The following is an 18,448-nucleotide window of genomic DNA, read 5'->3' as shown; positions in this document are numbered from 1 at the left end:
TCAAAAGAAAAATGTTTAGCATTTTGTAAAAATGGTGTTTAAAATAAAACAAAACCAAAATTTAAAAAAGTAATAGCTAAGCATTATGACTCGAGTATAAATAACCTTGAGATATTAGTTTCATAAAGTATAGAACTCCTGCCATTGTTCACAATTCATTAATAGTTTTCTACCCAAAGAGCCAAAGATTTAAATTTAAAAGTTGTGAAGATAAAAGATTTTAATTTCATTTTTAATATACAGAAAACCATACATATTCCACTTTTGGTTGATAAGTGCTAGCAAATTTCTTGTTTATAAGAAACACCAATCATCTAAGTTAAGTAAATGAGAGTAAAATACCTGATCATTTTTAGTTACTAAGGAAGTTGAATCATATAAGAGACATAAAACATAGCAAGGAAAAGAAATGTTTTAAATTTGAGGTTATCTGAGTTTCAATTGTTTTCTCTTTAAAAAAAATCTTTATATACTACTAATTTGCATATGAACTCACTTACTACATTTCTATCATAGACTTGACAGTCATATATCAAAAACATCCGATCTCACTGATATGAAAATTTCCTTCAACTTCATGAGTCACAACTCACCCATAACTTCCCAACTCAAGTAAATTTTATCTATATCTTCCATAAACTGCAAAAGACAAGAGAGCCAATATGATAGAAGGACACCCACTCAATACTGTATTTATAACCAGAAAACTAAATTCCTCTAAATTACTTGCCAGGCACTTTTATTGAATTTTTTCCTTTCAACAGTTGCATATGATTTTTATTATTACTCTGAATCAGAGATGAATTGCTTTCAAACTGGTGCACAGTTGAAAAAAAAAGCAACAACAATTTATGGAATAGCTGAAACAGATTCCCCTTCTTAAATGTTTATGGTTATTAAGAAAAAGTCTCTTAAAAACAACAGTTATTAAAAGCTCACTTAAAATGTTAATATTGAAACAAACAAAAAAGAAAATACTTTAGTTTGTCTGTCACTAGATGAAAGAGCCAGTTCTGTGACCCGAGGCAAAAATACATCCAAATATATTATAGGTTTCATTTCTGCAAATGGTACTGCAAAGCTCAGTTTCTTCTCTGAATCCCATGCCAAACACATCTTCATAATTTCATCTGAGGAAGCAGCTATTAAAAAAATTTAAGAAAAATATTTTATATTCATAATTTATCACTGAAAAAGTATTATACAATAATAAATTGAAAAGGAGCACATCAGAAGAAGCTCGAAAGAGTATGAAAAAAGGTATATACAATTATTTTGTAAGATAAAATGGTGCAACTGGCGGCAGCATGGGGGTGATGATCAACCCTGGTGGACTTGCTCATCCTTTCAGTGCAACGGCCAGGGACAATTTTGGGCTATCTGCAATGGACAATACCATTTGTATCTAGAGAAAGAATTGTGGACTTTGAACAAGGACCAGACTATTAGCGTCAAATTAAGAAAAAAAAGCATTATATTATTATGTAATTTTACTATCTCGTACTTTATTTTTCTTCCTTAAGGATATGATTTCTCTGTCATCACATTCAACTGAGATCAATGTATAACATGGAACCATTGTAAACACTAACAGAAAGCCTTCTGGGGTGGGGGGGAGGGAAGCAAGAATGGGGGGAAAATTGTAAAACTCAAAATAAATATAATCTTTCTTTTAAAAAAAGATAAAATGGTATAAAATTTAACTTTACATCAGGATCTGAAAACTTTTTCTTATTATGATTATTTGAACTCTTAAGCATTTTTAGGTGGTAAACCTACTTAAATGAGATTTGTTAAGATTAAATATTGCTGTCAGTTACTATACTTTTAAGAGTAAAAGCTGGATTAGTTTGGGAAGAGAGGAATTTTTTTAAACTTTGAAAATACTCATTAAAAACTATGTATAACTGTTTAAATTTTAAAAATATATGAACACAGTACTTCCTACCATAAATGACAAATAGTAATTTCCCCAAATGTCAAGGAGAGATTTTACAGAGCAGACAGAAGTTCTTGAATTATCAGAATCAGAAAGGAAACCAGAGTGAACTGAATTCATTTGATTTTGTGTAAAAAACAAAACAAAAAACTGGGAAGGACATAGGATAAAATTGCTCTAAATATCACTATGACATAATTTGCTATATATAGCTTTGATGCAGGCCAATAAAAAATTTTAATAAACATTAACTGACTTGATTAAAAATGTCAAATGTATGCAGCAACAAATAAATTTAGAGGCATTCTGTGAAATTAAATACACCTGGAAGCAACTTAAGAGGTTTACCTGTAACAAGATTTCTATTTATTTGTCCTCCCAGAGATCCAAGCACCCGAATCACTCGACCTCTCACAGCTTCCAAGGACATCTCTTCATCCTTTCATATAGCACAAAGATTTAGTTAAAGTAATTTTGCGACCATTTCAATTTCAAGATCATTTCAATCAAGGCCATAAATTTTAAAGAAAAAGGAAATCATTTTTCCAATAGTGACAATACTTTTAGTTCCTTTTGTTAATGATACATAATATACACATACTTGTGTGCATATATATGTATATATATGTGTGTGTGTGCATATATATATATATATATGAAGAGAGAGAGAGAGAGAGAGAGAGAGAGAGAGAGATTATTATAGCATAGAAGACACAACACTAGTTAAGAGTTACTGCAAAAGAACCAGAAAAACACTGTACACCCTAACAGCAACATGGGGGTGATGATCAACCTTGATGGACTTGCTCATTCCATCAATGTAACAATTAGGGACAATTTGGGGCTGTCTGCAATGGAGAATACCATCTGTATCCAGATAAAGAGCTGTGGAGTTTGAACAAAAGTTCAAGGACTATTCCCTTTAATTTAGAAAAAAAAAACTGTTATCTTATTGTCTGATCTTGTTAAGTCTTATATTTTATGTTTCTTCCTTAAAGATATGATTTCTCTCTCATCACACTCAAGTTGGATCAGTGTATATCATGGAAACAATGTAAAGACTGGCAAATTGATTTCTGTGGGGGAACTGGGGGAGGGAAGTAAGATTAGGGGGAAAATTGTAAAACTCAAAATAAATAAAATCTTTAATAAAAAAATAATAAAAAGAATTAGTGCAAAAATTATATTCTAGCTGTTTAGGATCAATGTAAAAGTTTCATGTTCATTTTTCAGGCATATCTTTACAGAAATATATTAATCAAATTCAAAACAAGGTCGAAGTATTTCATTCTGTAAAATGTAAACTTGAGAGAAGGGTTTTTTTTTCCCCCCTTTATATCCCCTATTCCTAGAACAGAGTCTGGCACATTATAAATGTCTGTAAAATGAATGAAAATGAAAAACAAAGTTTACAGGATGGGTTAGTCATATATGAAGTCTGACAATTGGTCTTGGTCAATGACTGCTACCTTCCATTCTAGACTTTATCTTCTTTAGCATTATATATAAACTCTGGCATTGCAGGATTTAAATCTAAAATGGATAATATATTTCACTTCAATTCTTCCTATAACATTTTCAATTACCTATTTCTTTTTTATTTTAGGTTTTTTTGCAAGGCAATTGGGGTTAAGGGGCTTGCCCAAGGCCACACAGCTAGGTAATTATTAAGTGTCTGAGACCGGATTTGAACCCAGGTACTCCTGACTCCAAGGCCAGTGCCTTATCCACTACGCCACCTAGCCGCCCCCAATTACCTATTTCTAAGATACTCTTTTAAGGTGCAATAACTACCAGAATAGCTAACCTAGCAACCTTTATATATATAAGTGAGCTTTGGGATCATAACTTCAAATACATAAAGATGAAAACTAGCTAATTAAAGCAGAAAATCCTATTACTTTCTCAATTACAGTCCATTTTATTATGGAGAGCAAATGCACTGAAAAAAAATCAAAATAGTAGTTATTGTACAGTATAATCACTCCTACATTTTCACTAAATTGTTGTATTAAATCCTTTCATATATTTTTGGTATAAATAAAGTTTTAAAATTTACATTTTAGCTATTTTCTCCATTCAGAGATTATCACCAGCTCTTACATTCTTACATTACATACCAGAGCTTAAAGTAGAAAAAAAATAGTTTACTTACCGATAAAATGGTCTTTGATTTTTTTAGATGCTTAACTACAACCTTATTAAACCCCTTCTGGGCTGCACGAGAAAGCACTGTGACTTCCCCATTATCCTTGTTATCATCTAATTGAGAAAAAATTGTGAACATTTAATATATTTACTGTCCTTTATTAAAAATCTCCAAATACTGTATAAAATTCTGAGCTTAAATGCAATTGTAAAAGTAATTTCCTTATTTAAATTCCAAATGAGTACAAATAATTTCAATTAAAAAAAACCAATATAATTCAAAACAGAACAAGATGACCAAACATTTATTACACTCATTATCAGAAACATTCATTTAAAAATGGAACTTTTTTGCACACTATATAATTACTGCTCTTTCTATGGCAAATTCTAAAATTTTCACCAATCTAGAAAAATCTGTATTTAAGCTTTTATAATTTACAATGAAACACAACTAATGATTTCTTGATTAACTGTAAACCTTGAAAGTATGACAAAAACAGGGTCAGAAGAAATTTATAAATCTTTCTTTTAGTGATTCCTCTCAAATAATATTCATGGTCTTATGCATTTCAAATGAGAAATGTTTCAAAAATAAAGTCACTATCTCCTCTTCATTTGGTGGTCTTAATTCCCTAAAATATTGTGATAATTTCTTTTCTAACTGATTAATGAATCTGACTCTGGCTTTCAACTATTTTCTCCTACCTGTATGTTTTTCTTTCTTCATTTCAAATAGGCATTTCCCTCCATTTCCTCTTCTAAATATTCATTTTAATGCCTGTAAGATCACTATGCCCACTCCAATCCACCACAAATGGATTTTCTCCTACAAATCTCTTCTCAAATCTTTTTCTTCCATAACACCTATTTTCTATCTCACATGACTAAGGTTCAAATAAAATAAATCAAAATGTAACATATAATAACAAAAATAACAATAAGCAAAACTAATTAGATAGAAGTTCAACAAAAGTATTACTTAATCCTCCAAAAGTTTTAATAACTTCTTTTATTCAATCCTCTAAAAAATTGTTTGACCAAAGCCAGTATAATTCAAATAGTATCAGTTCTTATCCATGTAGCACTTTACATTTTATAGAGTGCTTTGATAACCTAAGAATCATGGAGCCTAAGGTCTAGTTCATTCAGGTTCTAACATTAAGTAGTTGTATAAACATGTATACAAGTACCCATCCTCTGAGTCTCAGTTTCTTCATGAAGCAAGTAGAACAGATGGGTGTTATGTCTCTTCAAATTATAGTAGTTATAAAAATTCTGAGTCTACAATTCTACTATATATGCTACATAAAAAGGTAGATGATGTTTTCATAATAGTTCAATTGTCCTAACTATGGAATTTACAATTTGTTAGATTGTAAATTAAAGCATCAGTAAATAAATGATGACTTTTCCTTGGATTTTTCTCAATTTGTATTTTATTATAAATAACATAATTTTACATCTGAAAAAGAACTAAAAAAAAAATGGTCTAGCCCCTTCATTTTCAATGCAAGGAAGCACCAGAAAGCTGAAATTATTTCTTCCAAGTCAAATGGTTAATTAAGAAAAATGTATTCAAGATATTTAGGGAATTAATATAAAGAACAAAAGCTCTTCCCCAATATGAAAAGGATCAAAGACACGAACAGTCAGTTTTTAAAACACAAAATGCAAACTACTGATAATAATGTTATATTATTATTAAGAAGAAAAATGACCATCAAAATATTTTAAAGCTTCATCTCACATTAAATGTACAAAGACAAAGATGATAATAATAAATGCTGGGGAGAAGCTCTGGGAAATCAGGGTCGTTAAGACATTGTTGAAAAAAACTGAGCTTTTCCAAATGCTCTGGAAAACAATTTTGAATTATACTGGGAAAGACATTGAACATCTTTTTGTCCCAATGATAAAGCTACTAGCTACACATATCTCAAAGACTTCAAGGATATGCAAACATCTAAAACAACACTTTTGTGGCAGCAAAGAGCTAAAAACCAATTGGATGCCCACTGATTAAGTGTATAGCTACATAAATTCTGGGATACAAATGTAACAAAATGTTATTAAACTATAAGAAAGGGCAAATATACCTAATTCAAGAAAATGTGTATTACCAGAAAGCAATACAGAATAAAATGAGCAATGCCAATAGATCACTTGATCCAGTAATCAAAGTGCACTGTGATACAGTAAAAGCCAATATACAAAGAATCAAAACTCATGTGTTCAATTCCTGGATCTGCTCACTTACTCTTTGCATGGACTTTGTCAAATCAACTTAATCTCGCTGTAACTTAATGTTCTAACTATAAAATAAAATGATCTTTACCTTCCCTTTCAGTTCTAAATCTATGATGCCTAATGTAAAGAAATATAACACTGAACAATATCAGAACTGGGATCAAAGGAGTGAATAATTTTGGCTTCAGTGAACTAAAGGTGAAACATGCCTCCTCCCCTCCAAGGCCAAAAACAGAGCAGTACCAATATTGGGTCTTGCCAACATAGTGGACTATTGGAAAACATCATCAGGGCTGTGGATAGAGCAGTGAATAGAGCACTGGTCCTGGAGTCAGGAGAACTTGAGTTCAAATCTGACCTCAGACACTTAATAATTACTTAGCTGTGTGCACTTGGGCAAGTCACTAAACCTCATTTCTTTACAAAAAAAAAAAAAAGAAAAAAGAAAACATCATTAATATGTTATTTCTTTTGCTTGCCTATATACTTCTTTGTTATAAGGGAGAGTTCTATGGTTGGAGGGAGGAGTAAAGTTATTAGGAAGTGTTAGTAATATTTTTAAAAAATCAGCAATGGAACTTTTATTTTAAAAAATAAAAAGCCAATTTGTGTCAGTATGGCCTAGTACTTAAACCTGCTGACTCCAAATATATTAATTTTTCTACTGTATTATGCTACTTTAAAAAAATTTACATCTATCAATATGCAGTGCAGTGAAAAAGCAACATTATTATACTCAGATTACCTAAGTAGAATATTTAAAATTATTTTGTTATTACGAAATTCTCTTTTCTAATTTAAGTTTTACAAGTCACCAAATTTTCTTTGACTTACCTGATAATGTAGTTTTCAAGTAACTGTCAAGATAAGGTAGAATGTCTTTGTAATATGGTTGGATTGTATGTTTTGGTATGTACAATGACCATTCTTCTAGGGCATTCAGGCCTACTTCTGCCAGTGGGGTATAACTTAGGCCCAATTTGAAAGCCATCTGCATATTAATATAAGCAATAAGGTAAATATCACAGGGAACCAATAAGTATTAAGGAAAAATTTTTAAAATAAAAAAATTAAGAAATTTGTCAGCTCACAAGTTCTAAAGCAAAAGAGAACATATAAATCTTATGAAATGATCAGAGCATAGAATTGTGCTTAATATGGTTCTCTAAAAAGTAGTAATCACTAAGGAAAATGTAATTTGAATTATACTACAGAAACCAACCTGTAATGCAGGAACATAAGCTTTAATATCCAGTTCAATGATGTCATGTGGCAAACACAGGACAAAGTTCAAACAGGAGGCTAACAGTTCATCTTTATATTGCTTCATTTTTATTGATACCTTAAATAAAATAACACTAATTATTCAAATAAAAATGTTTAAATAAATATAGGTTGTCATCAGAGGGCAAACTTAAAAGCAAATTTTTTTTCCCATTTAGGACAAATTCAGTAACAGATTCTAGATCCTCTGTATAGGATACTAAACTATAAATTTAAAAAAGAATTGTCATCACAACCCAAGTTACTTGTAAAAAAGGGTGAAAGAATATATAACATCAAAGATGTAGGTAAATCTGACAATTAACAAAAATAGTTAACATCTTCATTACTTAGAGAATTTGGACAGAAAGTATACATGTTTTCACTCTAGCCAATAATTTTTAGTATATTTCCACTTGGACTCAACAAGTAAATTTTAAAATAATCAACAGAACTTTGTCGTTGACGATTAGGATTGTTCCATACATTGTCAATTTTAAAATGATTCATGACAATGACATAGGAAAATAATTCTTTAAAAATCTATTTCAGGGGGCACCTAGATGGCACAGTGGATAAAACACCAGCCCTGGAGTCAGAAGGACCTGAGTTCAAATCCAGGCTCAAACACTTTCTACTTACTTAGCTGTGTGACCTTGGGCAAGTCACTTAACCCTATTGCCTTGAAAAAAATTTTAAAAAGCCCCATCTATTTCAACAGTATTCCCTCCACCAAGACAGATCACACTAACTCAATGAATTTATTGTCATTAAGAGTTATTATTGATGAAAAATTCATCACCATAGTCAATTTTGTTATAAACCTCTCTGAATCTAATTGTATCTTCAGATGATAGGTATCTTTCTATCACCAGTCATATATCTGAAGCCTTCTAAAACCTATGGTAGTTCCCACTCCATGATCACAATCTTTGAGAATTCAGGGTCACTTCAATGCAATAATCAGATAACAAATTACATGTGTAAAACTTTTGGAAAAGTTACCTCTTTCCCAAACTTTGCAAATAATGCAAAACAAGAATATTTTTCAGGGTCTTCAGGAGACTTCTTGTAACTCTTTGGACTTAGTCCCTGTCAAATAAAATATAAAATCATGTCATACATAAATGAAAAAATAACTCAGTGGTTACCAACTTGTAAGAAAGTTACTGCATGGGCCCCAACTTATTAAATGATTCAGTATAAAAAAATAAGAAATACAGCCTCTGTAGGCTGAATACTTTATACACACATGTATTACCATTTTTGCATGTACATTACATTATCAAGAAAATACTTAATCATTTAAAAGTAATAGTTAATTTACAGTAGCATTCTATCAATTATTTTTTCAATCAATGAATTTAAATAGCACAATTACTATCAAGAAGACATCTGTGAACTTTGTGACATTTATGAAGGGATCTTTATACTCTAAAAGACTGCTATAACCCTGAAGTTGCCAACTTCCTTCAGGGAAGAATATGATTTTAATTTTACCCAAAATGTAAGCAGATGAAGTATACTATTCACCTCTTGATGAAAGGTGATGAAATCAGGGTACAAAATGAGATGCATTATTTTTGGCTATTGCAAATGAAGGAATTGAATGATTATATATTTTTGTTATAAAGGTTTTGCTTTTCTTCTCCCTACTCTTTCATCTTCTCCCTGCCTTCCTTCCAACCCCTCAAACTGAGGAATAGGGAAATAAGGGGGAAGAGAAAAGTAGATTTTTGTTCATTCAAAAAAATTTTGATTTTTTTTTTCACTTTAATATTTTTGAGGCTGGATAAGAAGCTCATAAGATTGTATCTTTAGAGCTGAAAGGGGTCCTTTATGGTTCTATGGTTTCTAACATCTTCATTTAGAGATAAAGAAACTAAATTCAAATTAAGACATTTGCCCAAGGTACTAACTTTCACTAAAGTGAAATTCCATACCACTTCACTTATATATACTGACTCTTCATTCACTGAACAATCTCTAGGAAAATGTAAGGTAGTAGAGTTGAATGAGGAAGGTAAAAGGGAAATAATCATTTATTAATCACTGTTGAGACATTATTTCATGGGATTCTCAAAAACAACTGTGCAAAAGTAGGTGCTATAATTATTTCCATTTTCTACTTAAGGAAACTGAGACAGGTAAAGTGACTTGCTCACAGTCACAGAGCTAGTAAGTGTATGAAAATGTATGTGACCTCAGGTTTCCCTGACTCCAGGTAAGTGATCTGCCAATCATCACTCATTAAGCAGCATTAGGTACAGTAACCAGGCACCGTCCTTAGTAATGAAACTCTAAAAACAGGAGTCCAGCAGTCCCTGCTCTCAAAGTACTCACGTTCTATTAAGAGAGCCACCCTATAAGTTTACTCTGAATCTATACAAAAAATCGTTCTAGAAGGGATGGCATTGGCACAGGAAGACATTAGGAGAGGCATCAGGTAAAAAGGTCATCCTTGCTGAGAAGCTACTAAAAGGCTGAGGGAAGAAGACAATGCAATCTAGCCAAAGAAGAGAGCAATACAAAGGTGTGGATAGGAAGGTAGTGACTGTCTATACAAGGACAAAGAAAAGGTCCATGTGATCTGCCACAACAAAGAAAAGGACACAGGCTGGGGTGGTGCCCAAGAAACAACAGAAAGCCTAAAGAAAGGGCAACCAGGTCAGAACTGCATGTGAGGAAAGTCACCCTGGGATCACTTAGAAGATCCCTGCAATGGTCCAGGAAAACAGTGATAAGGACCTGAACCAGGCAGGGATGAGGGTGAAGGGGAATGGGCATTTTAGGATAATTCGCCCAAGTGACAAGCTGACCTAAAGATACAATTCCATAAACATGCTTTAAGCACCTAGGACATGCTGGGCACTGTGATGCCTGTGGAACATCTGGTCTGTAGAGTCTAAAAGGCAGAGGAGTCAAGCTGCAGAATAAGATGCTATTGGACACAGAAAAGTCGGGATTGCCTGACCACGCATGTTTCTTTTTCTTTAAATTTTATTTATTTAAGGCAATGGGGTTAAGAGTGACTTGCCTGGGGCAGCTAGGCAGTGCAGTAACCTTCAGCAATTGCATAAAATTTTTTTAAAAAGGGAATGACTTAACCAAGGTCACACGGCTAGGCAATTATTAAGTGGTTGAGGACAGATTTGAACTCAGATCCTCCTGACTCCAGGGATGGTGCTGTATCCACTGCACTGCCTAGCTGCTCTCAGACCATGCATATTTCTTATAAGAGTTTTTTATTTTTTCTGTTAAACTGGGAGTTGTGTAGGAGAAAGGAAAATAAATGCCTATTAATTGAAAAACAAATGTGGAGGAAAATGTTTGTGGGCATGGTTTTCTGATTGCCTCTTTGAATCCCCAATACTTACTTAGCACAGTAGAATAAAAATGACCAGAATATAATGGGCACTTAATGAGTGCTGACTGTTAAATTTAAAAATATAAAGAAAAGTCTGATCAGCAGTTGGAGATGTGTGAAGGGAGGGCAGTAGAGAGAGCTGACCAGATATACAGATGCAGAGAGGACAAGTAAATCCATGGAAACTCCTAAGATCCTCTGAGGGAGCCAGGGAAGAGGGCCCAGAAGAAAATCTGAATGGGCCACAATGAGAGGGTATGATACAAATAATATAACAAAAGAGTTGGGGGGAAGATCAAAAAAGGAGGAGTTCCAGAGGTGAGAGATATCCAGCAAGAAAGGAGGTAGGCTTTGCACTGACCAACTGTTTGAGTCTAACCTAATCTTATATAAAAATATATACTGTAACATGCTGATAGTTAATCACTGAGAAACATGATCCTGAAAACAAAATAAATTATTACATGTTGGTTATTATCCACAAATCACTTACAGACATTACACTTAAAAGATTGCTAAACTAAGAAAACAAAATGTGAGATTATTATGTATTTTTTCAAATTATGCACACACACACGGCTCATCAAAAGAGTAAACACAGGAGAGATGCTTTAGACAGAAACTGAAATCCAAGCACCAAGTTCATAAATTTTGGTATTTCATTGTTGTGAACTCTTATTGCATTGAGTTACAATGGATATGCATAGATCATAAAAAAAAATTCACGTTACGTGTAAAACAATGAAATCTCCTTTAAATGTCTCACCTCAAAGTATCTTAATTTTTTGGCATTTCTTATTGCAATAGCAAGTAATTTGTAGAATCCACTAATGAGAGGTAACCGTGTAGATTGTAAAATCAACTCATATCCAAATGAGTATATCCATGGTTCAAAAAACTGGATGTGCTTCTCAGGAAGGATTTCTCTGCAAAAAATAAAACATATACTTAAACATCTATATATAGGAACTTTTATCACCCAAATATATTTTAACCAAATTTTGAAAGTGAGGGACATAACAAGCAAGGCCACTGTCACCCCAAAGTTAGCATCTGGGTAAGAAAAAAGGAGCTCATCAGAACCAAGGGAACATTGTATAATAATCAACTCTGATGGACTTCGCTCCCCTCAGTAATACAGTGATCCAAGACAATTACAAAGGCTTCATGAAGAAAAACGCCATCTCCATTCAGAGAAAGAACTATGGGGTCTGAATGCAGGTCAAAGCAGGCTTAATGTTACTATTTTTTTTAATTGTTTATTTTTTTTTCCTCCTCATGGTTTCTCCCTTTTGTTCTGATTTGTTCTAAGGGACATAACTTGAACATTTCATGATATAATGATGACAACGGACATTTCTAAGGGACATTTCTGAGGGAATTATGTTACCTTCTCCATTTACTAACTTTAATACTACTCGGAACCGAAAGAAAAAAATGGTTTCTGATGTCAAAAGACTATCCATGCAAATCTTCATATTTTAGGCTGTTTTAAATATATGCTATGATGATGATTTCCTGTATATCCTAATAACTAATCTTCTAAAATTATTTCAAATGGGTTTTTTTTTGTTACAAGGCTTTGGGATATTTTTATAATTGTTATAATACATCATGATCACTAATTATGTTACATTTCACAAATAACTAGAGTTAAAAAAAAATACCTGCAAAACTCCACCAGATTAATGAAGGCAGTAAAATCTTTAGGTTTAGCAGGATGCAAGTTTGCAGCTGGATCTGAGGTTGGAATTATCCAAATACCACTAGCTTCATTGTCATTCTGAAAAAATAATTGCAACATTCATCCAACAAATATTTACTGAGACCACTAGTTGGGAGGGCATGATTATATTTTTTCCATCCAATAAGCTGTTCTTCCTCTATTCTGCCTTGTCCCTTCTCTGGAACCCTGATATCTAAAAGCTTCTACTTTCCTAGCTGAATGAAACTCATGTCATGAGTTATCAAAGAAGAGCTTTAGTGGGAAAATATATTACTAGAAATTTTTTTTTTAGATTTTTTGCAAGGCAAATGGGGTTAAGCGGCTTGCCCAAGGCCACACAGCTAGGTAATATTAAGTGTCTGAGGCTGGAATTGAACTCAGGTACTCATGACTCCAGGGCCAGTGTTCTATACAGTGTGCCACCTAGCCACCCCTAGAAATGTTTTAAAAAAGGAAAAACAGCATATCATCAAAAAGTTGAAAGTCAGCCAACTAACACTACAATGTATAGATAAGGCAACTAAAGTCTTACAGCACCAAGTGATTTGCCTAAGGTCACATAACTAGAAAATCACCTAAGTAAGATACAACACCTAGATCTTCTGAGTTTCAATACTTTTCTTCCTATTATGCCATAGTGGATACAAGAACAATATAATGTGTCCTATCCTAGCAGATTTAAAGAATCATTTCAATGGATATAAACTTTAAAATATAATTAGGCAAGTCATTAAAAATAATTTATTCTACTATCTACTCACCCTTGCACTAAAATCCATCTCCAAGATTCAGAAAACATGTGGGGTAAACCATTTGTTCCAGATGTGAATATGAATCCCTCTTAATCATAGTGGTCCAGCTTGACCAGATAAGGCCCATATGTGATTATAGAATTAAACTGAACATACAGTCTGTACTTGGGCATGGAAGCAGTTACCATTACATAAGCTATCTGTACTTGCTTATACTTAATTATGTCTTAAATTTAACATGATGCTGGCTTTGTTCTATGTGCCTAGAACTGTCCAGGCTAGGAGGCTGATCTGGCATTGCTTTTAGAGTAAAGCAGAGTAATGGCAGACAATGGACAGGCAGTCACGAAACATAGTGGACAAGGGGAAGATGTAGACTTAGGGAAACTTGTAAACTTGAGCAATGCAAACAGAATTATGTCTGGACTCAAAACTTCAGCCAAGGTTGTAAAATAAAAAGATAAATATCTCTCCAAGCCTCTTCAGCATTCCTTTGATCTCTCTGAATAAAGAACCTACCAAGGTAGACCCCAGGAAAAGAGAAAATCCTTCAGAGCTCCTGCCCTACATTTGCTGTGTCTGACAGGATTTGTCTGAGGTTAAAACCTACCATGTAGTCAGCAGGATTGATTTGATTTGACTTACAATTGGTTTCACAAACAGAATTGGTATTTGATTTACAGACCATATCTGAGGTTTGAAGGAATTATCACTAAATAAAAATATCAATTATGTGCTAAATATTAAGAGTAAATGTTTCGGGGAGGCTAGGTGGCACAGTGGGTAAAGCACCAGCCCTGGAGTCAAGAGTACCTGGGTTCAAATCCGGTCCAGACACTTAATAACTACCTAGCTGTGTGGCCTTGGGCAAGCCACTTACCCCATTTGCCTTGCAAAAACCTAAAAAGAGTAACAAAAAAAAAAAAGAGAGTAAATGTTTCTTTGGGTAAAAAGAATTAATATGATACAAGACCTATAATACAAGAAGTAAGGTCATAACATGTGATAAGAATATAATGTAATATAAGCACCAAAAGTAAGCTATAAACTTTTAATGTATTTCTAATGTCTTAAATATACACTAATTACTAATACTCTGAATCAAATTCACCTTAATCTAGGTGTGTTAACTTTCTTTAAATTATACTTCACCATGCCATGGTTAAATTTTTCCTAGGAATCTCCCAAGCTCTACAATATTAATTTAAAATGTCCTTCCTCTTCAAGACTGCCTGAGAAGACCAAACCATCAGCACATTGCTTTATAGTAAACTTAAAGTCCTATGTGAATTCCAGCTAGCATTTATTGTGCTAATTTTGTATATGTTGCATTTTTCTATGTAAAACGTTCATCACATCTTAATATGTGGATATTCAGAGAGCTTAAAATAACATTTATACAGCATTTTAAATGCAAAGCATTTACAGTGCTTTTGCAAGTGTTATATTATTTGATTAATCCATTTTGCTCCTAATGAGAATTATTTAGTATCACTTCTGGTCGCTGTTACAACAGACAAATCTAGGGGTGGCTAGGTGGCGTAGTGGATAAAGCACCAGCCCTGGAGTCAGGAGTACCTGGGTTCAAATCCGGTCTCAGACACTTAATAATTACCTAGCTGTGTGGCCTTGGGCAAGCCACTTAACCCGATTTGCCTTGCAAAAACCTAAAAAAAAAAAAAATCAAACAACAGACAAATCAGTTACTTTAATATGTTTTTGAACACATGGAACAACCTAATTTTAAACATTTAAATAATCTTTTCCCTCATGTTTAGCTGTACTAAATCAAAGATCTGGTTCATACTAGATATTATCTAAGTAATATAAGACAACACCTTGACGTTTTCAAATATTTCAAAATCTAAGCATATGGGTTTTTCTCATTTTACCAAAGAGATAGTATACACAAAGTTAGTTCTTTGAATACTTAGATGCTAATATGTGATAAAATTTTTATAAAGAAAAATGCAACTTAGAATACAAAATTAACGTCATAAATTATAAGAGATTGAATTCATGGAGCACTTGAAAGTTTCCCAAGCATTTTCCTCTAAACAACCCCATGAGGTAATACAAATATAACTGCCCCCATTTCATTTCTGAGGAAACTGAGAGATAGCTGCAGCAGCATGAACGAATGTGACAAGTTACAGTTCTTACCTCCTGATCGCCAATATTCTGCTTTTCTAGTTTAAGATCTAATTTCTCAACAATCTTCAAAACTGACTTTATAAGTTCATCATACAGCAAACGATTCAGAGATTGAAGTGGTGAATTCACCAACAGAAATGTTTCATCTGCTAGAAGAGAGTCCTTTGGAATAAATAAAAATAAAGTCTGAACTTCAAAATGTATGGTATGACTACCATAAAAGTTTTTCATAAATATGTAAAATTCATTTCCCTTATATAAATACATTTTAATTGTAGAAATGAAAATAAGGTAAGTTAAACAATTACTTTTTAAAACTAGAATTTTTTCCATCATTTCTTTTTGAAATTTATTTTGAAGTTAGAATTTATTCTAAATGATCTGTTATTCAACACCAACACCCAAACTTTATAAAAACCAAACATAAAAAAGATATTCAAATTATTTAAAATTTGTTTAATTTAAAATTTTAGTACTTCTATTAAATTTAATAAAATGGTCTTTGTGTGATATGCCCCTTTAGATCTAATTTTCTTATTTTTAATCTCTTCAAATTTTGTCAATATTCTATTTTCCAATAGTGAAAATTTCTAGCTAAGAAATTTGGATTTATCTTAAATTAGTAGGAAATCATGACTATAATCATTTTGTGATTTTTCCCTCCTGGGCTATTACAACATAAAAGTTTACTTCTTACAGCAACCACTGTATCATGGCATATTTGGAAGTCTCCAATGAGAGAAAATCTAAACCTAAGAATACAATGGGAATATTAACAGTGAAAGTCTACATAAATGAATCAAGATAAATTTAAGGAAGAAGTAGAGTTTGTAGTAAGAAAGAAAAATACAAAGCACTTGGTATTTTAATACTGTACTCAGACTAACAAAAATGATACATCTTACTAATATATACCTATGAGTTCAAAATTATTAAAACAAAAAAAGCATATTGGATTTTCATGATTTCCAAGCTGTTTTTACCTTCATTTGGTCACAGTTCAGTAGATTCCTGAAAAGATCTAAATAATCCTTATATGTAGGTACTTTCCATTTTCCTATTCCTACTTCCCTAGATATAAGATACTCTTCAGTCTCAGAAACCTCTTTCCCAAAGGTCTCCTAAAAGGAAAATAATTTATTAGTGCCATTTCTTGTACTCATATAAATAAGTATTGTTAGTAGCGATTATAAACATGTAGTTGAATGCAATCTTAGACAAAGACTTTCATAATATCACCATTAACAATTCAAAGAGATGAGAACTAGATGAGATGACAGCTCTATCAGGAAGATTGGAAAAAGCTAAAGAAACAGAACTAAAGAGCAATAAATAAATGTTACCCTAGAAGGAAGTCTTAGTAAAATAGCTCAGGTGTTTATCCTTTGCTCTATTCTGTTCAATGTTTATCAATTGTTCAGATGAAGGCATAGATATCATGCTTGTTAATTTTGCAGAAGTCAAGAAATTGGAAAGGATGAGGATGGCTAACATAATGGATGAGAGATTAAAGTTGAAAAACCACAATGGATGAGAGAGACTAAAGTTGAAAAAAGATTTCAACAAGCATAGAAATTTAACAAGGACAAGAAAATTAAATTAAAAAAAAATCAATCACAACTCTTAAGTGGTATGACCAGAAAGCAGTTATCTGAAACACACACACACACACAGACACACACAAAACACAAAATAAGGGTTTTGGTGAACTGCAATGCAAGCTCAATATAAATCCACAGTGACAGTGAAAAAAAGCTAATGAAACATTATACTAAACACAGAAATATAAATTTGAAAGACTTAAAAACTATGAAGACTATAATGACAACCATAACTCCAAAGGAGTTTTTTTTTGTAAATGGAGATGTGTATTAAATTCAGAATAAAAAGAATACAACTTTAAAAAATAATTTGAGACTATCATTGGTTTTTAGATTTTGATCTTAAAACCCCAAATTTTTTTCAGTCTTCTTAAATGTACTATACAGAGTTTACCTTATTTTTTTCAAAGTATACGCTCTCACTTCACTAATCTCATTTCTCATTGTTCTGATATGCCTCTTGGATGAAATACTCATATACTTGTGGAGTTATCTCCCAAGGGGTCAAAATGTCTTTATAGTTAAGCATGAAGTTATGCTTGATCTTTTCTAATACATCACAAGTGTGTCCACTCTTCAAAAATGTCATATGTTTTTTTTAGTCTAAATTGATAATTAATAAAAGACACCATATTTAGTGTTAACACCAGCTTTAAAATACCAAAAATCTTACACATTCAACTTTCAGTTACCAAACCTAATGAGATGAAAAGGAGCACAGACTAGGTTACTTTCATGGAAGTTGCAATGCACTTTTACTAATTCCAAGCTTCCCATTAAGCAGAGACTCATCTTTTCAGCAAAATCATTTTACCAAGGTTGCTATTTGACAGTAAAATCTAAAATATCCTTGCCTTTGAAAAATTGAAAATCAATAAGCATCAGAGACCACTTAAAAAGGGACACAGTAGATGTAAGCAGGCCATAACATATAACAATGATCAAGTCTAAAGAATAGGAATAAAGGATGTCATTAAGGAACTGTACAAGCTGGTTATGATATAAGAGAAAAGGCATGATGCATGAATGGTCAGAGTGTCCCACTAGTACCCTCACAAAACCAAAAGAATGCTAGGAAGGCCTCTAGTCCATTGAGTGAACCTCATGTAGTAAACTTCTGGGAGAACATAAATGAGCAGAAAACAGTTACAATCTACATCATTGGAGGGAACCCCGCAAAATGATGCAATCAAAGATCTATTCACATATTTGAGAGTTTCCAGAAACTAATCTTTAAAAATATCTGAT

General features: G+C 32.5%; 1 protein-coding gene across 4 annotated transcripts in view; it reads right to left on the bottom strand.

Moving 5' to 3' along the window:
- The window catches only part of PRKDC (protein kinase, DNA-activated, catalytic subunit), a 192,623-nt gene that overhangs the window by 153,265 nt on the left and 20,910 nt on the right, over positions 1-18,448 (bottom strand). For all 4 annotated transcript variants that reach the window (XM_074199918.1, XM_074199920.1, XM_074199922.1 and 1 more), the window contains 10 exons: positions 16,583-16,720; positions 15,609-15,761; positions 12,635-12,750; positions 11,734-11,893; positions 8,606-8,692; positions 7,560-7,679; positions 7,172-7,328; positions 4,095-4,201; positions 2,288-2,378; positions 979-1,142 (listed from right to left, as the gene is read on the bottom strand). In XM_074199918.1, the coding sequence (XP_074056019.1) occupies positions 979-1,142; positions 2,288-2,378; positions 4,095-4,201; positions 7,172-7,328; positions 7,560-7,679; positions 8,606-8,692; positions 11,734-11,893; positions 12,635-12,750; positions 15,609-15,761; positions 16,583-16,720 (1,293 nt within the window). The remainder of the gene's footprint in view (positions 1-978; positions 1,143-2,287; positions 2,379-4,094; positions 4,202-7,171; positions 7,329-7,559; positions 7,680-8,605; positions 8,693-11,733; positions 11,894-12,634; positions 12,751-15,608; positions 15,762-16,582; positions 16,721-18,448) is intronic.

The sequence above is a fragment of the Macrotis lagotis genome, chromosome X (assembly GCF_037893015.1).
Source record: "Macrotis lagotis isolate mMagLag1 chromosome X, bilby.v1.9.chrom.fasta, whole genome shotgun sequence".
Lineage (NCBI taxonomy): Eukaryota > Metazoa > Chordata > Mammalia > Peramelemorphia > Peramelidae > Macrotis > Macrotis lagotis.
The sequence above is the reverse complement of the archived record's forward strand: the minus strand, read 5'-3'. Positions and strand labels throughout refer to the sequence as shown.